Here is a 19,557-nt window from a genome sequence, read left to right on the forward strand (position 1 = left end):
CGGCCATTAGAAATAGGATAGACTGGGGACTTCGCTGCTGGTCCACTGATTAAGACTTGCCTTTCAATGCAGGGGATATGAGTTCGATCCCTGGTTGGGGAGCTAAGATCCCACATGCCTCGAGGTCAAAGAACCAAAGCATAAAACAGAAGCAGTGTTGTAATAAATTCAATAAAGACTTCAAAAAAAGAAAAATAAATAGGACAGACAGGGCCCTCTTGCACAGAACAGTTTAACTTTTGAGGTGTATCTTTTGGAGAGTACACCTGGCATAGAAATCCCTCTTCATCCTTTGGGCTAATTAAAGTAAACTCAGGATTTAGGTCATGCTTCCTTGTTGAGATTAGATTAGAGTGAGTTAGAGTTAGATCTGAGCTTCCCTCCTGCAGACTTAGGGTGGAGGCTTCCATCTTGGGGATGTAAAGCGCTTGGCTCAACTGTCCCTTTGTTGGCAGAATGAGGCTAGAATTTGCTTCTTCCGTCCTCTGTATTCCCTACTTCACTATGAGTTTGTCCAACTGAGGCAGAAAATTTCCATCCAGCTCCTAGCAGCTGTGTGGCCAATGGCTTATGTAATTAACACTGCCAGTGCTTGGGAAACGATTATAAGGGATGGTTCTCTTAATAGATTCTTCATTTTGTCATTTAAACTACTAATGCAAGGTCGGTACTTGAGAGGGAAAAACAGTTCCGTTTGTTTTAAAGAGACAAAAGGTTTATCATCATCTGAAAACATTTATTAAGCACATGTTGTGAGCAGAGCACAAGATAGTTTAGAGATGGTTCAGTTTCCAGGCTTTTGAATTTAGGCCATAAATGAGCATCCTCCATCCGTGTACCATGTCAACACACAGAAACATGCCCAGCTGCTTTCATGAGAGGAGCTTTCATCTTGGTGTGGTGGCAACTGCATCAAATAATCCCTCCCAGTTAAAATGAGCCTAGAATATCCCTAAAAACTGATCCTGTTTCAAATTCGGTTAATATTCTTCTCAGATGGTTGGCTATACTCCTATGCAGGAAATACTGAAATAAGTGAAAGATGGCAAGTGCTAAAAGAAGACACTTCAAAGAATAAATTAACTCTTTTTATTGCAAATTGGAAAACAGTAGCTACTTCTATTTTTCCCTCTGTGTTGCCTAGCAACGTGGCCAGGAAAATGAGTTGGCTTCCTACCCCCGAAACACTCTCTCTCTCACACACACACACACACACACACACTTCCTACCTCATTTTGAAACACAGGAATATAAGTTGCTTTTTTTTTTAAGGAATATTGAGCCATTTGACCGCTTTCTTCACAAACAAGAAAATCTGTATTTTTATTTATCTTAATTATGATGGTTTAATCAGCTTTTTTACTTTCCCTAAGATCATATTTTTGTTGCCTTTTTTGGTATTTTAAAATAGTCCTATACAGTTGGAGTCTGCATGCCAGATATTTTTCTTCATGAAAGCGCTGATGGCAGTGTACCAAGCAACGGCCCTATTTTTCCAAAACACTGTTATTTAAATTACTATCTAGAAGCGTTTGGTCCCAGAAGCACATCCTGGAGGATCTTTTCCATCCATGAACTTTCTGGGGTCCCATTTCTTAACACATCGGGAAGAAACGTGTTGTGTTGTGTAGGTCGCGTGAAGCTCCCCATTATACTCCCACGTGGCTGACTTCTGTAGGTTATCTGATCAGTCAGATGATGTGAGGAGTGCGTGGTTCAAAATAGAAAAGAAGCCAGGATTCTAGACACTCTTTGCAGATCTGAGTTGGTTGCCTGGCGACCAACAGAGGGATCTCGTAGCAGAAAAGGGCGGAGGGAAGAAGAGGGGAGGTGATGGGTGAGCAGTTGAGGAACCAGGAAGAACACTGGGAATGGAGCATGGAGTCCAAGTTCGCATTCTTTCTGTCTTCCAAACATAGCGTTTTGAAAAGGCAGTGTTTATTGGGTGTGTGCGGTGTGCAAACGCAACCCTTGAGTTGCTTCTCTGGGACCAGAATTTGCTGGGGCTCCTAATTATTGTGAGGTCAGCAGGAAACATTCAAGGCAGAATTGCCTAGACACTTAGTAGCAGAGTTGGCACTGACAGACCTCAGAGGCTGTAAAACTCAACAGGACACAAAGGAAGGCAAAAGTTCATGAGCAAATCCAGCCAATAAGGCAGAATTAGCAGCCTTTTCATCCATTTAGATGGTTTCATGATCTTTTCTCTTATCCAAATTCGATGACTGTAAAAGGTCTAATGACAGCAGAAACCAAGGACCCCCATTCGGTGTTGCTCCACTCCTAAGATAGCCACAGGGCGCCTAAGAAAGCCAAGTAAACAAATCTGTACCGCCCTTCATCTTACAGGACCTGTATCGTCCCCTCTCCTCGGATGATTTGGATTCAGTAGGAGACTCAGTGTAAAAGAGACAGTGGAGCAGTCTGTATGGTTTGTGGTTGGGTGAAGGTTTCACGTTTCCTAAGCAAAAGTCTAACAGCAAAATACACAAAAGAGTTTTGCGTACCTTGAAATTATGAAGCCCAAATCATATAAAAGGAAATATCCAGGCATTTTATATCAATCCTTGAAGGAGACTTTTTTTTTTTTATCTCCTACGTTGAATTGATTGAGGGAGCTTGAATACAAACTGGCTCAATTGGTGAGGTTTTAGTGCCAGGCCTGGCTCTAGATGAATTTCATATATGGGCCCTATCTTAGAATCAGAACATGCTAATGGTATAGCAAGACAGAGTCATAATTTCTGTAGATGGGGTTTTCATTTTAATCATAAGTAGACATGTAGATACAATATTTTTTCTGTACAATTCTGTACCAATTTTCTGGCCAAGCAGATTAAAATGCCACTAGCAGATATTTTTTTCTTAAAATTATATTCTTCTTAAAATTTGGACTGATGATTTTTAAAGTACTTTTATTGCAAAATAATAAAAATATTCAACTAGAATTCTTTTCCTTCCTATACAATATTCAGAGCAACTTATCATTTTGTGGGTTAATATGGGTGAGGAAAAACACTCATGTCAAAGACATATCTCATGTAGACTCTCACATTAAGCATTAGGAAATTCCCTTGTTTTCGTTGTAAAAAGTAGACTTTACTCTTTAAACTTATCTTTCATTGAAAACAGCATAAGTATCACTTAAGATGAAGAATTTGTTTAATGGCTTTGCTATAAATTATATAATTCCTCCCTACAACCATATATGTAATTTTTCAAATGTGTGAAGGCTGAAGCCGGGAAACCTTTTTTTAAAAAAAATAAAAAACAAAAACCACACAAGATATAGACCTAAAAAAAAAAAATGTGTCTGGACTTCTTCCAAAAAATCAATTTGAAAAGCAAAATTCTCTAAAATGGTGCTATATAAATCAGGTCCCAAATAACCATATCTCTATTCTGATAAATCCTGGATCTTACTGGTGTTTTGGAAATTTTTATATGCAAAACTCCTTTGTGTTAAACTAAGTAAGTCTATGATTATAACTCATTAACCTACTAATTCTGCTTTCCTAGTCCTCTATTTAAAAAATTATAGTCAGCTTTGCTTAAACATAAAACAATTATTTTTAAATCTGAATGTTAAGAATTAATTTAACATGTATGGTCTGTTGTATTTAAGCCATACCCTAGTGCTCATTTAGTTTTACTAGTTCAAACACTAACAATTTAAGATTGTGTAGCATGGTTTTGATATTTTACAGGCTTGACATATCTCAGTAGGTGATAAATTAAAAATGTATGATGCCATTTGGAGGCTTTTACTTGGGTTTTTTTCAAATTTTACTTGAAAATTGAATTTAAGAACAAAATGTTTGATTCAAGATGGAGAGAAGTTCAGTTGTCATATACTGTTTTAAATGTTATCAATTTATCTCCTTGATAAATTGCTCAACTATCAAATTTTACCATCTGGTTTATAGTTACATATGTTACTATCTCACTTTCCAAGTGAATAAAATATTCCAACCATAAGAAGAAAGAAGGAAAAGAAGTCCAGGCAACCTAACAGCATTTGAAAACTTAGCTTTATAATAATTAGTGTCTCATTATCCTGTCTGTTGGAGAGAAAGACACTTCTCTGGCAGGTTATTTGAGAACCGCAAACTGAACCATTCCATCTTGAAAGAGCAGTTCATAATAATACCTGTTCCAGACTTCAGGTTTTAAAACTGTTTCCAATAGAAATGAACAGAGACTCCTGCTGAGATCAAAAGGCTGCTTTGTTTTAGCTAAAACAGTAAACATCTGTGAGGTTGCCTATGCTGGTGTCTGTTCTAGTTATGTCTTTGTAAAATGCATTGCTTAATACAGTTGAGTCCCTAAAAGATTAGTATATATTTGACTGAACTGTCAAAAATGCAAAGAAAGCAGTGGAACAGTTAACTTAAATCTGGTGGGGTCAGATGGTCCAGAACAAAAATAAATGCCAATAATCTTAATTTCCCTGAACTGTCAATCTTATGGACAACTACTGCTTAGAAAGGTCCAATAAACGCTATTTGTTCTGGATAAGTGGCAGATATTGCCAATTGATATGAAGCCCAGGGCTTTGTTTAGACACGGCAGAAAGAAATTGGACTTGTGCTAATTGCCGATAGATATCATGGCCAACTTTCCATTCACGCAGTTCCGAGGGAAATGCTATTCCACAGCATTTAATCTTTCGAACATATGACTTTTATTAAAGGACCGTTCAGGGGCAATATATATCATTTACTTTTGAAACTGAAATCCCTCAGAGATTGAAACAGCACACCATTTATAGACTTTGAGATCTCTTTCTATGCAGAGCATAATTCCATTATACTAAAGCAGAAATTTTTAAGAAATCCTTAGCAACAAACCAGAAGTTTTCAGTTTATTTGTGGAACCGAATTGATGATTTATAGGCACTTAAGTTTTACTTACTTATAGAATTCTTTAAAAAAAAATTAGACACAATTTTTAAATTGTTCTTCTGGGCAAAAGCAGTGCATTATTGTCCCTATGGTAAACCTTAAATGTTCTGTGAAGACATTGTGCTCTAGGTAAAAGTTTGATACTTTTTTTTTTCATTTGTACTTATTTTTTTCTTTAGACAGCATAGAGAACAATATGATAGATATATCCCTGCTTTCAGCATTTTAGAAATGCAAAACCCAATCATGTATCAAGTATAAACTTCAGTGTGGACTCAAAAGACTGGTTCTGAAAGCCACGTGGTTTGTTTCTTCTGTCTTGCTTAGTTAAGCGGGGGTGGGGGTGGGGCAGGAATTCCCAATGTTTTCATACTGTCATGGACTTTTAAGAAGTGTCAGGTCCACCCATCTATACACATCCCTGTGTTCTTATATTGGATCATCTAAATAATAAAAAAAAAAAAGAAAGAAAGAAATCAAATAGTATCTTTTCAAAAGATTTGGAACCAGCATTCACATGCCATAGAGGTGTTCCCCATGTTAACCAGCAGGGATATTTTGGTTACATCCACTGCAGATCTATACATGATTGCTTTTTTTTTTCTCATTTAAAAACAATGAAATCTAAAAGCTGCATTTCTTAAGTGAATGAATATATAGAATAATATCCTTGAAAAATAATTCCATATATTTTAGCTATTGGACTACTAAATTTTTCATGTGTGGCCATATATCTACCCAGATGTGTAGGTGTTTATGTAAATTTGCAGGGCTTAGTGTGTATATGGGTGTGCTTATGTAAGTGTGTATGTTTATAGACCATAAATAGTAAAGTATGGTATTTCTGACACAGCCTTATAAGTTACTGGTTTTTGTGGAATTGTATGTAAAACCTTTCATGTCATAAGTCATTACACGTGACATCGTAATTGGGGCATGTTTAAGTTCAAAAGTAGTTTGTTAAACTAGTATGGTAAAATGGTTCCAAATAGTAGGCACATGTACTGATTTGCTTTAAAATATTTAGAATCCAGCTAAACAAAAATTTCAAATTCAGATAAATCCAATATCATGTTAATTATTAAATATAAGCATACATTAATGCTTATATTGTTATGTCTTGATATCAACTTATTAAAATGATTATATACTATTACTGATGTTTCTCTAATGTGTATGACATGGTGATTGTCAATATTCACTGAAAAAAGGAAATACTGATTTATAGGGTTGTGAATAGTCGAGTATTATATTGAAACATAAATCAAAGAGAATCCAAACTATGTTTGATTTGAAGCTTAATAACAAAGCAGGATAACCTGTAAGGCAGTTTTGTACGTTCTTTCAAAACATGATTCTAAACTGTTGATGTATTTTCAGTAGTAACCTGACTATACTTACTGTATGTGTGTATATATTTACATAAATATATAAACACACTTGAAAATGTTAACTGAATTAATATACTGTAATGCGTACATTGCCTATTTATGCATATTTGCATTAGCCTTGCTAGCATCTCTAATTGTGCATGTCAGTGACAACAGTATCCCACAGAAGTATAGTGTGAAAATTAGAAATATATCGAATTCAATATACCAGTTGCCTGATGCAGTTTGTTATACTGTCAGCTGAAAAATACTTGTAATTTTGTGCCTGTAACGCATGTGGAAAAGATAGGAAATCTGAGGCCCTAGCTATAATTTTTCAGGGTGCATGATATATAGTGTCTTTAAAATGTGGTTCATTTTAGTAAAGATGATGGATAAATTCCAACGTAGTATAAATGATGCATGTAATACATGGGTACTTGTATTATATATGGCCACAAAATGTTTTTGAAGCCAGGGTAGTAGGTATCTGAGAGGTCATAGGCAAAGAACTATGAAAGTTAATTTTCTTGTGATGTGTTTGAGTTTATATTCATCAACAAGCAAGGAATTGAGTTTATTTGTTCTAAGGACATTTTACTTTGAAATACAATATGAATGTTGTAAATTTGGATAAAATTTGTTCAAAGAGGTTGACATACTTTTGCTTACAGTTTGAGTTGCTTGGATGTGTAGTCTCTTAAAAAAAGCATTTGGTGTTAAAATGTTTTAAACAGCAACATGTTTTAAAAATCCATCAGTTGAGGCCATCAGCAGAGTTTTATAGAGCGAAATGATGAAATGTTTCATTGACCTACCCAATTTTGAAAGTTCCATCACTTTGTGCTGTGGTTTCATTGTAAAATGTTTTACCCTGTGTTTCACACTGGACCATGCTATTCCTCTCAAAGTTAATGTTGTGCCACTTACCACCATAGAATAACTATATAATAAACAGGAAAAACCACCTATGTTGTTCAGTGAGTTTCTTTCAGAAAACTTGATAAGTAGACATTGAAACTGAAATGACTGTGTGGTGTAAGAGTTACCTTCACAATCATATTTATGGTGTTCTTATGATGTAATTAGCATCAGCAGGTGCTACTTCAGATACTGTAGAATGACATCACATGACATCCAAAGTATAAAATACTGACAGTAACGATGAAATAAGATTACTTGAAAAAGAATTCTGTTTTAGTTGGTTATATTAAAATCATTAATACACTTTCCTCTCAGGGTTGCCTTAAAGGTGAATATGTCAAACAGATTGGCAACTGGTTAAAAAAAGAAATTTTAAACATAGTAACTTTCTCCTAGGCATGAAGGCATTTTTCCCAAGGTCTTTTTTCCCTGCATCTAACTTGCAGGGGGAAAAAAATGTGCGTGTGTATACAGATGTATGTGTGTGTATGAAAGTGATTTTTTAAGTGCTGAATAAATAAATATATCATAAAATAACTATAATAAAAAACTTGATTACCCATTGTTAATATAGAACAAAAATCCATAATCTGTTTCATTCATTGTATGGTATAAGGGAGAACAGAAAATTCTACTGGCTTAGTTAGAAAAAAAAAATGTTTGCATTAAAATTATTATAGACGTCTTAAATTCTGGTTTTAAATCTAACATTTTTACTAGGTTCATTTAAACTTTAAAATTATAGTTTGTTTTTATTGGTTCTCCTTGTTATTTCCATGATAATCTAATTATAATCAGTACTCAAAGCAATAATGGTACAACTGGAAGGAATATTTACAAATTTATAAAATTCCAAATTGTGCTTCTACTTTCTGAGTATAATAGACTTCAAAATGAGATGGAGCAGGTACCTGAAAGAGAGGTGTTGGGAATCCAAATTGAGGAGTAAATCATGAAGGGAATTATTTTACTGAGAGGAGATTCCCCTTCCAAACTGTGCTTTCACAAAGAGTAACTCCTAAGAGGAGACCTGGCGCCACCCAAGACAAATGGTTGAGATTCTGAATGTGTAGATGCTGGCTTTAAGTGAGCGTAGTGACTAGACGGTAGAGGCAAAGCAGACTGCCTCATACCACAGAGTCGGAACTGAATACGTTTATTTTTGATATCTTGGCTCCTGTGGTTTCAGTAATATAGACTTAATGCCAAGATTCCCATTTTCATGTTCTCTTCCTCTAAGTAAACTGATCTCATGAATAATAGTTCTACAGTCTTTTTAAAACTTTGACTAAATGTTTATAACTTTTTACATGTTTCAGTATTCATTGAGTTACGCACATGGTTGCCTACGCCGTAAACTTTAGGTTAAGCATACTATGGAGAATCTGGAAAAAGGAGTCTCTTTTGTGCCTTGTTTCAAATAATGGAGCCTTATTAGTTATTGTAGGTTGATATCATCAACTTACTGTTCTATACCCACTTGGAAAGTAAATAATATATGGTTTTTCTATATAGAGAGAGTCCCTTGGATTTCAAGCTCTCCACACAAAGCTTATGATTTAATTTTGTTATATGAGATCATCTTTAGAGATTCTATAGACCTCAACTCAGGATCACCAAGACAATTATTTGAGTTTGTTAAATTTTTGTTGGTTATGTTTCCTTTATAAAATTGATCCAGTTGATTTCTAAATTATTTTATTGCCAGTTTCCAAAAAAAAAAAAATTAACAAAGTAATAACTGTATGCCAAGACAAAATGTGAAGTGGAAATAATGCAGTTATCCAGAGAAAGCTAAAGTTATCTGGTGAGATTTTTCTACTGTGATTATATCAATTGGATCAATTGGATATTTTTGTAATCATTATTCGGTGTGGACCCCAGCTGAGTGCCATTAATACAAATGGCAGGAGTAACTTGTACCATTTATACTTGAAATGAACTGTTTTTTACTACATAGTCATCAGCTACATCTTGGTAAAATGTGGTTAGAACTGTTATGTCAGCTTTCTCACTTACTTCAAAAAGTGTGATATGTTCTCCATCTGTTACATGATCCCAAGCTAAACAACTACACTTAGGATGTGTTCTTACTTAGGGCAGTGCTTTTATGAAGGTGTGCTATAAAAGCATCCAGGTGCCAGCAACCTGTCCACCTGGTTCCCATTAAATCTGCTTGGAGGTGATGACATTTCAAATGTCACAATATCTCTTAGAGCAGCTAATTGCATTAAATTCTAAAATAACTGTATGTTAGGCCCTGTACACCCATGTGCCTTGGAATTAGCAAACTGACTGAAGCAAACACAAAATCTTATCATCGTGTATACTATAAAGTGGTTTGTCTTCTCAGAAAAACCAGATAATTACATTTATTTCATTTATAAGCATGCAAAAAGTATAAGTGGGCTTTTCAGCTTCGGTAGGTCATAAATAAAGGCGGATTCATCTCATTGGGTTAATTCTAAAGCACAAGAACGTACACGTTTTCCCTTTACTATTTTCAAAATCCTTCAATCAGACGTATGGGCAGTAATCAGAATGTTCCCACATGGTCTAAGGTAGTATATTTAGGAGTAGTAACAAGGGTACACAAAGGCCATGGTGATGACTGAATGACTTTAACTGGGAGAGAGAGCAAAACGTTAGGTGACGAAATCAGAATCCAAAAAATTACAGGCTTGGAAGGATGTGAATGAAATAAATATGACGTTAACATGAATAAATGAGAAGTCTTAGACTCGATCCAAAATACCAACTTCTCAAATACAGAACAGAGAGATCCGACACACTGTGAGCTCAGTGTAGGCTTAGAAGTTATGTTGTTACTGATAAGCCAATATGATCTTAAAGTGCCTTAATATTCTGTTCACAAGGAAGAAAGCTCTACCCGTCTCTGTTCTGATCTGGCCAGGGTACACCTAGAATATCGCATTTTTTTTGAGCATCAATATTAACCAGATATATTGACAGCTGCAGGGTCAAGGGGTCATAGGGCTCTGTCTGATGACCAACAACCCAAGAAACTGGGATTACTGAAATTGAAAAAGAGAAGACACAGGAAGGGCCCAGTAGCTCTTTCCAAATGTCGGAAGCATTGTCCTACTGGGAGATGCACTGTACTGAGTGGCTCCAGAGGTGACAGATTAGAACAACAAATGGGAAATGTGGAGGGACATCATTTGAACATGACTTAAGAAAGAACTTTCTTTGCCTCATTTGCAATTTGGAGGCTGCCTCAGGAAGTAATGTGTTGTCAGTACTGGAGGTATTTGGACAGAGGCCATTTATTTGACCACATGGCTGGGATTTCTGTAGTGGGCATTTGGTCTCCTGGTGGAAGTAGGGTAGAATAAGTAATATTTAAGGTCCATTTCAGTCCCTGAAATTCTTTGAATCCATGAATGGTCATCGTCTTGGAAAAGTGTGCAATGTTAACTATCTTACTTCTTCGAGGAAAAGAAGTAACACCATTAGAAATGTAATACACTTATTTTACTTTATTTGAACATAATAAAATGAGAACTTTCCATTTTCAGAGTACCCTATTTGTAATTAAATGTTTTTCTCTTATAATTGTCTGTTACCTTCAGACAGTATGAAATTTGAAATGACTTGGAGTACATTTTCAAACCTAAAGTTGAAAATAAACAACTTTAAACATAAGCAGACTTGTGTTAACCCTACTCTTTTTTTTTTTTAACCTGAGCCTAAAAAACTTGAGGAGTTTTTGTTCACAAGGCAGAGAAAAACACAGCTGGCACTGTGGCAAGTGTTTAGGGCACTAGACATTTGGTGGCAGTAATGAAAATGCAGTTCATTAGTTGATAAGGCAGTTTAGTGAATAATATCCAGCAAGTTTATTAAACATTATAGTGTAAAAGATGTTTTCATATTATTTGGGTCAGAGTTCTGTATTGAGTATCTGATGTTTTTATTAAAAGAACAAGATTTTGGAATTGAGTCCATAAGTTGTAGACATCTTTGCTAGGAAACATGTTACTAGTCTATTAATTTGAATGCTTGATTCTGAAAGACTGTGTCTTTGTATTCTAAAATCTAAAACACCATATGACAGGACAGCACCTGCCATCTCAAACCGCAATGTGTCTGCATTATTAAACACCATTTGTGATGCTGCTGGAAGAAATTCAAGGATCGGAAGGCCTAGAAGAGAAGGTCTACATTTTAGACATTTCCTTACTGCTTTTCTCTTTGGAACACCACTACGTCTACAGCAAAAGCAATGACATGGGATAAAAGATCTTCCTGTTCTGGAAAACACACACCTTCCCCTCAAATAGTGTTCACATTTCTTTTCTCCTGACCTCGACATCGTAAATCTGCCTTGTCCCAGCCTCGTATTCCAATATTATAAAGACAAGGTTTTTGCAAACAAACATTGGTAAAAGTCAGCAGAGCACACTCAGAGGCTCACATGTTTACAGTGCCTTCGACAGAGTTGGTTACGACCACACAGTTAGTGTCACACCAAGAAAAACTCTGTTTCAAGGTGGCGGTCTGAATCCCTCTTTTTTTTCGGCCTGACGTAGGACAAATGTGTGCTGCTGGTCACAAAGGGAGTTTGAAGGAGAGGATGGAAACAGCTCAAGTCACCAGGCTGATGGCTGGGGGATTCTTAGGATACTAGAAAATAAAGGGCACAGCACGCACACCAGGTGGCCTTCAGGGGTGTGGTGTACTAGCATAACCACAAAACGTCTGTCCCATGAGGAAGCAGATGCATCAGTGCCATGAATTTAACTTTTATCCCCATTGTGTCGACTGTCAGCTTGGATGAACTCGTCCCACAGAACATGCTCATCTTAGTGCGCCCAGGAGAGTGTGCTGGGGCAGTTGACTCGGGTGGCTCTGCAGTGACCCAAGTAGCATTTGCCCAGGTAGATTCATCCTTTGGGTGAAAACTAAAATCCCTGAATTTCCTATGCAGGATACTGTTGGGCATAATGACAGTATGAAAAACTTCCCTCTCTCCCTACTTTATGCACAGTTAAGGCTGGATGGAATGGGGAGGAGGTTGAAGGGAGACAGGTAAGCAGAGGAAAAGTAGGTCAACTTTGCTTCTCGCCACCTCTTCATTATTAATTCAACTACAGATGCTCTCTCTCCCTTCTCTCTGCTCCACAGACAGCCGGCACCGTGAGCCAATGCCGCCCCCTCACCGCCTCCTGGCTCCCATCAGGCCAACCAAGTGGATAAACCCAGGGAAACAGAAGGAGGATCTTTTAGGACAAGCTGTGTTCACTATTTAGAAATAGCATTGAAATGTGCAAATTGTTTTCTCAAGGAATAGATGCAGATATGGAAAAATTCATTGTTAAAGTACTGCCTCGTGGCTCATCACAGTATTAGATATTTGGTATTGTTTCATCCTCTGAGCTTTATAATATAGTTGTTACGCTGTTTGCTCTCATGGGTCTTGGGTCCAGACACACCCCAAATTTACAAAGGAATGAAGGCTTAGGTGTTTAGTTCTATCTTTGTCTCAGGAACAAAAGTAATGATAAGTACATGTTTCTTGTTATGTAACATTTAAGATACTTGCTTAGTGCCTATGTCTTTATCTCAAAGTGGAATTAACAAACTCGCTCTTTAACCTTTCTCCAAGGATGTGGCAAAGCTGAATATTTTTTTAAAGGATATTCCATAAAAACAACTGAAGAAAACTTTTTTCTATGGTAAGAATAGAAAAAAAAGAGAGAGCAAGAGATTAGAATGACCCTTATCTGAAGCCTGTTTGCAGATAGACTGTGGAAGAGTGAGGTGAGATACCTCAAATCTGCCAAACCCAAACAGTGAGCAAAAGGATGCTAACTGTGAGAACAAGGAATAAAAGGCCACGGAACGTCCAAATTGGCGATGATGAGCCTGACACAGTTAACACCATCTATTACTGGTTAAGAGGGTGGGAAGGAGAGGTCGTCCTAATTGAATAGTTTAAGAATCTCCCTTTCCGAGCGTTGGGACCAATTCCTCCCTGGTAGTGGGTGCGGTTACCTCCCGAGATTCTGGGCTGGGCACAGCACCTGGAGACGCGGGCACTGGGACTGAGGACTTTTATTCTCTGTTTCTGTCCCCCCACCCACCCCCCCACCCGCAGAGCTCTCAGCATGGCGGCTCCTCCACTTCACTTGCGTCCACCAAAGTCTGCAGCTCGATGGATGAAAACGACGGACCTGGAGAAGGTGGTGAGCTTCGGACTTGGTGTCTGACTGGAGGGCTCAGCTTGTACCCGGGCAGAGAATGGGTTGGCTAAGTTTACGCGAGGAAACTGTCACTTCTCTAGCAGAATGAGCCTGAAGCAGCTCCAGAGCTCCTAGCAAGGGGGGGGAGGATTGAACTTGCTTCCCACCATGGATGGTGTCTGTTCTCTGGGGCCAGGAGGAGGGCGTTAGCCTGACGTGGAGACGTTTCCCACCCTCTGAGGCTACACGCATCTGAAGAAGGCCAGCTATTGCCCACTTTGCAAATAAAAGGGGTAACTGTTGCCTTTGTTGTTCCAAATTCTGTTCACTTTTGGAACAAGAAAGACACCTTTACTCTCTTGCTTAACTGTGATAGCCCTGCAGAGGTACTCTAACTTAAGTGAAGTCAAAATGTGAAAATCTAGCTTTACAAAATAAACAAATTGATGGCAATTGCAAAAATATCCTTTGGACTGTATGCGAATTCACTTTAGAAAGTGGTCAGATGACCCGGAGTCCAGAATGGACTATTTTGCTAACTCCTGGATTGTTTTGGATAAGCCTTTTCTGCTCTCCACATCATAGTTTTTCTTCTATGAGTTGGAGATTGTAACGTATGCCTGTTTCCTCCCTGGGGGTTTTTATCAGGCTCAAATCAATTATGGGAAAGTATTTAGAAACTGAAGTGTAAAACTGATATGATCCAGCCACTGTTAAAAGAATCAGCACCCCTTATTTGTTTTCAATAATATGATTTAATTTTCCAATAAAGTACCATTTGGGGGAAACACTTTTATTATGTTACGTGAGATACGTGACTTACCCAAGGATTATTTCCTGACTACCATGCAATATCAGACTTTTTTGGTATTTGCAGAAGTATGAAATTCAGCCATTCAAAGTCTCTTTTGTTCCAAAGTGTTTTATTTACCTAATGAAATGAAATGGTCCTTGACTAAGCTTTTGGCTAAGTCTTCTTAGCCAAGAGCCTAAAAGATACATTTTTATCAATAGTCAGGAAAAAATCTCTAAGCGGTGTGCTCCAGATGGGCACCCACTGGAAGGAAGGATAGAAGTACCTCCTTACATTTCCCATCTGAAGCCAGGGTTGCCTCTGACAGCCAGGGATGGTTACTTTTATTATCCGTGTAGTAAAAAGAGCCTTAAGACCATGTCATCCGAGAGATGTTTCGTAAATTCGGGTGCTTTGCAGTGGATTTGAAACCTCTCCAGCCATCTCCTGTAATAACCATGGGCTAGACAAAAATCCCCAGGCTGAATCCTTCAAACGGAGGCAAAACTGTGGCTTCTCTAGGGTGAGATGATGGGGGTGGAGTGGGGCGGTGGAGGCAGGGAGTGGAGGTAAGGCTCCAGCTCCCACTTTATTCCGGAGACCACTGAGATTGCGTCTAGCAAGTTAAAAGTAAAATGTCACCTATAAAGAGGTGAAGAGGTTGCACAAATGCCAAGGGCAAAAAGTAGCAGCAGCAAATGTCCCACATTTGTACAACGCTTTCCAGAAATTTTTTTCACTCTAGTATCCAGAGTGGTGCAGACTGGAAATGATCACAAAACCAGAATAAGTAAGGGTCCTAAAGCAAAGGTCTGATTGTGAATTTCCATTTCCCGTTCCCCAATGCTGCAGACTAAACACGACGAGAACACGAAAATCACCAAGAAAGCTCATTTGCCACCTAAGGTTTTAATTTTATTTTGAGAAGAAATGTTTAGTCTCAGTTTATGATTAAAGGTCAGAATGGGAGTACATTTAGAAAGCACACTAGGCTTCCATCACATTTTGTATTCGGGTTGCCTGAGGGAGAGCCAGGATTTATAACTTTAAAGCATGTACATTTTAGAGCCCAGCTATAAAAGGCTTTTTATACCCTTAAGATGTTAAAGGTTATCCGCTATATTTATGTGACCTAAGTGTGGCTTATTTAGTTTTACGGCCTCAGATATTTAAAGCATTATTAGGCATTTGTAAAATATCTCAAAATGCATTTTAAGGGGGAAAATGCGTTGTTAGTGGCACTAACATAATTGAAACTACAAAACTGTTGTGTTCACAGACATAATAGATATTGCAATTTTAACTCAACATCTGCTACGCAGGTTGCTGGTGGGAACATTTGTCTAAAGTCTGCTCATTGATACTGGGGAGGGGTGGCAGTCAATGCTTAGTTCATAAGGAATTTTACGGAGATCTCTATTTCAGGATGTAGTAAAGCTAAGTGTCCAAGCAGCGGGCATCTTTCATGCTTGTACAATGTCAAGTGGCCCAGAGTCCCTTACGAACTGCATTTTCCTCCCTGCCTAGGAATGTCATTTCTCTGTACACCGTGGGTATTCAGTAAACGCTATTGATCAAACTGGCATGAAATGAAAAGCAAAACTTCCTCCTCAGAATCCCCACTGCAGCAGAGAGCATAAGTTGCTCTTACATAGGTGGGAGTGGACCCCATACATTTTATGTTTCCTTTTAGTTTATCATTTGTCTTAGTAAAAACGGTTGATTATACAGTGTCAGCAAGGGGGGCTGGCTTCCCTGTACAGAAAATGACATATTGATTCTGAATCAGTTCCAGTCTATTAGATGATACTTCTAAACGTCTCCTTTGTGCAACATCTGTGTTCCCTTTTCTACCAATAAAAACATACTAATGATTCTTTCAGAAGTGTCGGAGGAAGGCTTCCAGATTCCAGCCACAATAACAGAACGATATAAAGTCGGAAGGACAATAGGAGATGGAAATTTTGCTGTTGTCAAGGAATGTGTAGAAAGGTGAGAAGGATATCATTTGCATCGAGCTTTAAAGGAAACACTTGGCGTTACGTTTTCCGAGACTGCGTCTCTATTTGCGGTCTGTGGCACATATGGAATAGGTTAATGTCTCAACTCCAGATGTAAAAAAAATTTAAAAGAAAGAAAGCCCATCTAACAACAGATTTGAAAAATGTAGTGATTCCTGGGGACAATCTATAAATTAAAGACTTTGATTTTCCTTTTTAATGTACTCAGCAAAACTTTGCCAGATCTTTCAGGTAAGTCCTTTTATTTTGTTTAAAAAAAACAACAACCACCTATTGAATAGTATTTTTTCTACACTTTTTTGAGACATTTTGTAAAGGTCAGAACCTTCTTATATGGGGTGTATCGTGTATATCTTTACGGGGTGTATATTTCATAAAATTAAATATAAGAACTTCGAAAAGCTTTAAAATGCATCTGTACTGATACCAACAAAAACAGCATTTAATACATTAAAATGTTTTAAAAAGATTGAGCCAGGCACTCTTGTGGCCCAAAGGGAAGGACTTAGAGGGAAAGGTGTATCCCTGGGATCTTGACACCTAATCAAGGACAGTAGCTGGGGCTACTCATTGAAGTGACAAGTAATACTTATAGCACAGATCAAGGCAGGCTCAAACCCTAAGCCCAGCGCTGGATTCGGAGTTCGTTTCCTAAGGGGACGCTGTCAGCTAGCAGCTTCTTCTCAGGGCTGGTGAGCAGAGTATTGGAAAGTCAGGGGGCACCTGCCTGGTGCCTTACGGGAGTGTGTCTGCTGGCTTCGTGGGGCCTGGCCTGGCACCTTCCTCGTTGCTCCTTTCTGCCCCCTCCCCCCTCCCCCCCAGGAGGGGCTGTGCCCTGCCCAAGTTCTTAACACTGTCTGGAAAGAATGCTCTAAGCTCCACCTACACTCAGAGAGGATGCTACCTCAGACTAGAAGCTCTGCCTGCAAGACCCAGAACTTATTTTTCTTCAAGTCCTTCAACTAAGAAATGAAGATTCATGCCACATTAGAGCTGGATGTGTGCCCAGGGCCTCGGACACCGTGAGCATCCTGAGTTTGGACAGTGTCCACTGATTTGCTTCCCTTCACCCTTTGCCTGACTAAGGTAGCGGAGCCTTCATGAAGCGACCATGGAACAGCAGGTCTCAGACTCTGCCCCACCCAGCGTACCCACTGGGCCAAGCCATTGCCAGTGATGGTGTCAGTGACCCACGAAAGTAGCAGCTTTTTACTGGGGAGAGGCATGAGTGACAGGCAGCTTGAAAAATCCCTTAGTTGATCCTACTAGGCCCCCTTTTCCCCTCTCCCCCTCATACCCCACTCCCACCATGAAGTCTGACCATTTGTTCCATGACTGGGAAATACAGAAAATTTCCCATGACTTTCCTGGGCCTCACGTCTTCCCAAACAGAAGCAACCACTCTTTACTGAGCATAAACTACCTACAAGGCCCTTACCTTATGATACTTCATTTAATTATCATAATAATCCTGTAGTATTATAGGATTATTCTATATAATCCCATACTGTTTCCATTTTATGTAAGGAACGCCTGGAGAAGCTAAATGCCCAAGTAAGTAAGTACTCGGCTAGTAAGTACTTAGCAAGGCATGGATTCGAGTTCAGCTCCAAAACCCACGCCTTTGGACCACTCTGCGCTACTGTCTCCTGCCTCCGACCAGGTGTCTCCCATAAGGATGTGGCTTCGCTGAGTCAGTCACGCACACCACATTTGTCCCTGTACAAAGAAGACAGAAGTTAAATGGGGAAAGCCGTTCCCAAAGTAATGGGTGGAAGCGTGTGTGTGATTGTATAATTTTCTCTCATTTATACCTTTGCTGATAGTAAGCCAGCCTTTTTAAAGGTAGTTTCCTCTGCAGCAGAAAAGCCCGTGTCTAGCAGATCACTGCGCCCTTCCCCCGTGGGTGCCTGGTTCTTTGCCAGGCTGCGTCCTCTGTTGAGTCTGGTCCCTGTGCCTGTCCTTGGCTCATGATAGCATCTTAGTCCCACAGTCCCAGTCTTCCCACGGTAGAAATTTCTCCTTTCTCCATCCTGAATTAATTTCTTTCTTTCTGGCTTGGCTTGTGTTCGTTTTGCGTGAGTTCACATCTCGGGTCTCGCTGTACGAGCCGTCAGAGCCTAAACACCAGACTGCTCCCCCAAAGTGTTAGTATTCCGCTGCCGCTGAACAAGGACATATGGCATCTGCCCTCTCTCCCCAGAGGTATCGTGAAACAATCTTTTAATATTTTCCAGAGGTCCAGGAAAATAAAACGGAGCTACGAATGTTTTGAGAGGCACACACTGCTTGCGGGGGTGCCTTCTGCCATATTTTGAAGGATGGATATGTTTTAACAAAAGCAAGGATGCCCCTCCTGTGTTACAATGCACTGTCACGGGGGAGGTTTTCCTGCGACAACGGATGCAGTAACATTGCTGCACAGGCCGTCCCTCCCCTGGTCCTGTGCCAGCACATCCCATCATAGGGGATGCCAAGCCCGTTTCGATGGCTGCCTGTCGCCCTGTAGCACTGTCTCCAGTGACCTCAGGAGCTCCCAGGACATGCTATAGGATGTTGGTGAACTTTTGAAGCTGTTTTATGGAGACTTTCAAGGCCCCAAAGAAAACTCAAAAAGCTGAAAAGCACTAAGAAGAGGTCTGAGCACGGGTAGAGGGCTCGTGATGAGGTGCCCTTCATCCCTGGCTTCCTGGCTCTGTGTGGACTAATTACCGTTCAGGCCACGGGTAGCAGTGATGTGGTCGTGAGCAGGGACGGTGTCTCAGGTGGCTCCTGGCCCTCCTCCCCACCTGCACTGCTTGCATGTTTTGGAAACGTAGGCATCGGAACTGGATTAAAATTCCAGCTGCTCACAGTTCCCTCTCTCTGTCCTCTACCTGTAAATCCAAGGAGCTACACAACGAAAGCCCTGGCAGTGAAGGTAGACAGGCCCAAACCCACCTGAAGGAGCGGAGGCTTTAGAGTCAGCAACATGGGTTGCACCCACCTAGGAAATCTTCAGAATTTTCAAGAACCATGTACCTATAGCTGGAAGGCATTTCCTTCTGAAGTGGGATTTGGAGGATGAGTCAGTGTGACAAATTTTAAGTATCTCTCAGCTACCTGAGAGCATTCTTTCCTTTTTCCTTCCTAAAGGATGCTCTGGCTCCTGATAGCCATAGGGCCCAAGTTCAAACTCAAAACTCTAAAGATGTTGGACAAGACACTCTGGGACGCCTCAGTTTTCTGCTTACAGAGGAGGCCGAGATTTAGCTTTATTGTGATTACTTGATAAACAGAGGGTGCTGTTTACTCACCCCTCTTTCCTGGGGGAGGGGTCTTCCTGTCACTGTCCTAACT

At 39.4% G+C, this 19,557-nt stretch overlaps 1 protein-coding gene across 3 annotated transcripts in view; it reads left to right on the top strand.

The window, feature by feature from the left end:
- Positions 1-19,557, top strand: part of DCLK1 (doublecortin like kinase 1) — a 324,120-nt gene that overhangs the window by 248,524 nt on the left and 56,039 nt on the right. The window contains exons 7-8 of one of the 3 annotated variants that reach the window (XM_057707600.1): positions 13,320-13,407; positions 16,081-16,189. In XM_057707600.1, the coding sequence (XP_057563583.1) occupies positions 13,320-13,407; positions 16,081-16,189 (197 nt within the window). Of the gene's footprint in view, positions 1-2,349; positions 7,244-13,319; positions 13,408-16,080; positions 16,190-19,557 lie in introns of those variants that run through there. The other 2 variants (XM_057707601.1, XM_057707602.1) reach the window with 2 other exon arrangements.

Source organism: Hippopotamus amphibius, chromosome 14 (genome assembly GCF_030028045.1).
Source record: "Hippopotamus amphibius kiboko isolate mHipAmp2 chromosome 14, mHipAmp2.hap2, whole genome shotgun sequence".
Classification (NCBI taxonomy): Eukaryota; Metazoa; Chordata; class Mammalia; order Artiodactyla; family Hippopotamidae; genus Hippopotamus; species Hippopotamus amphibius.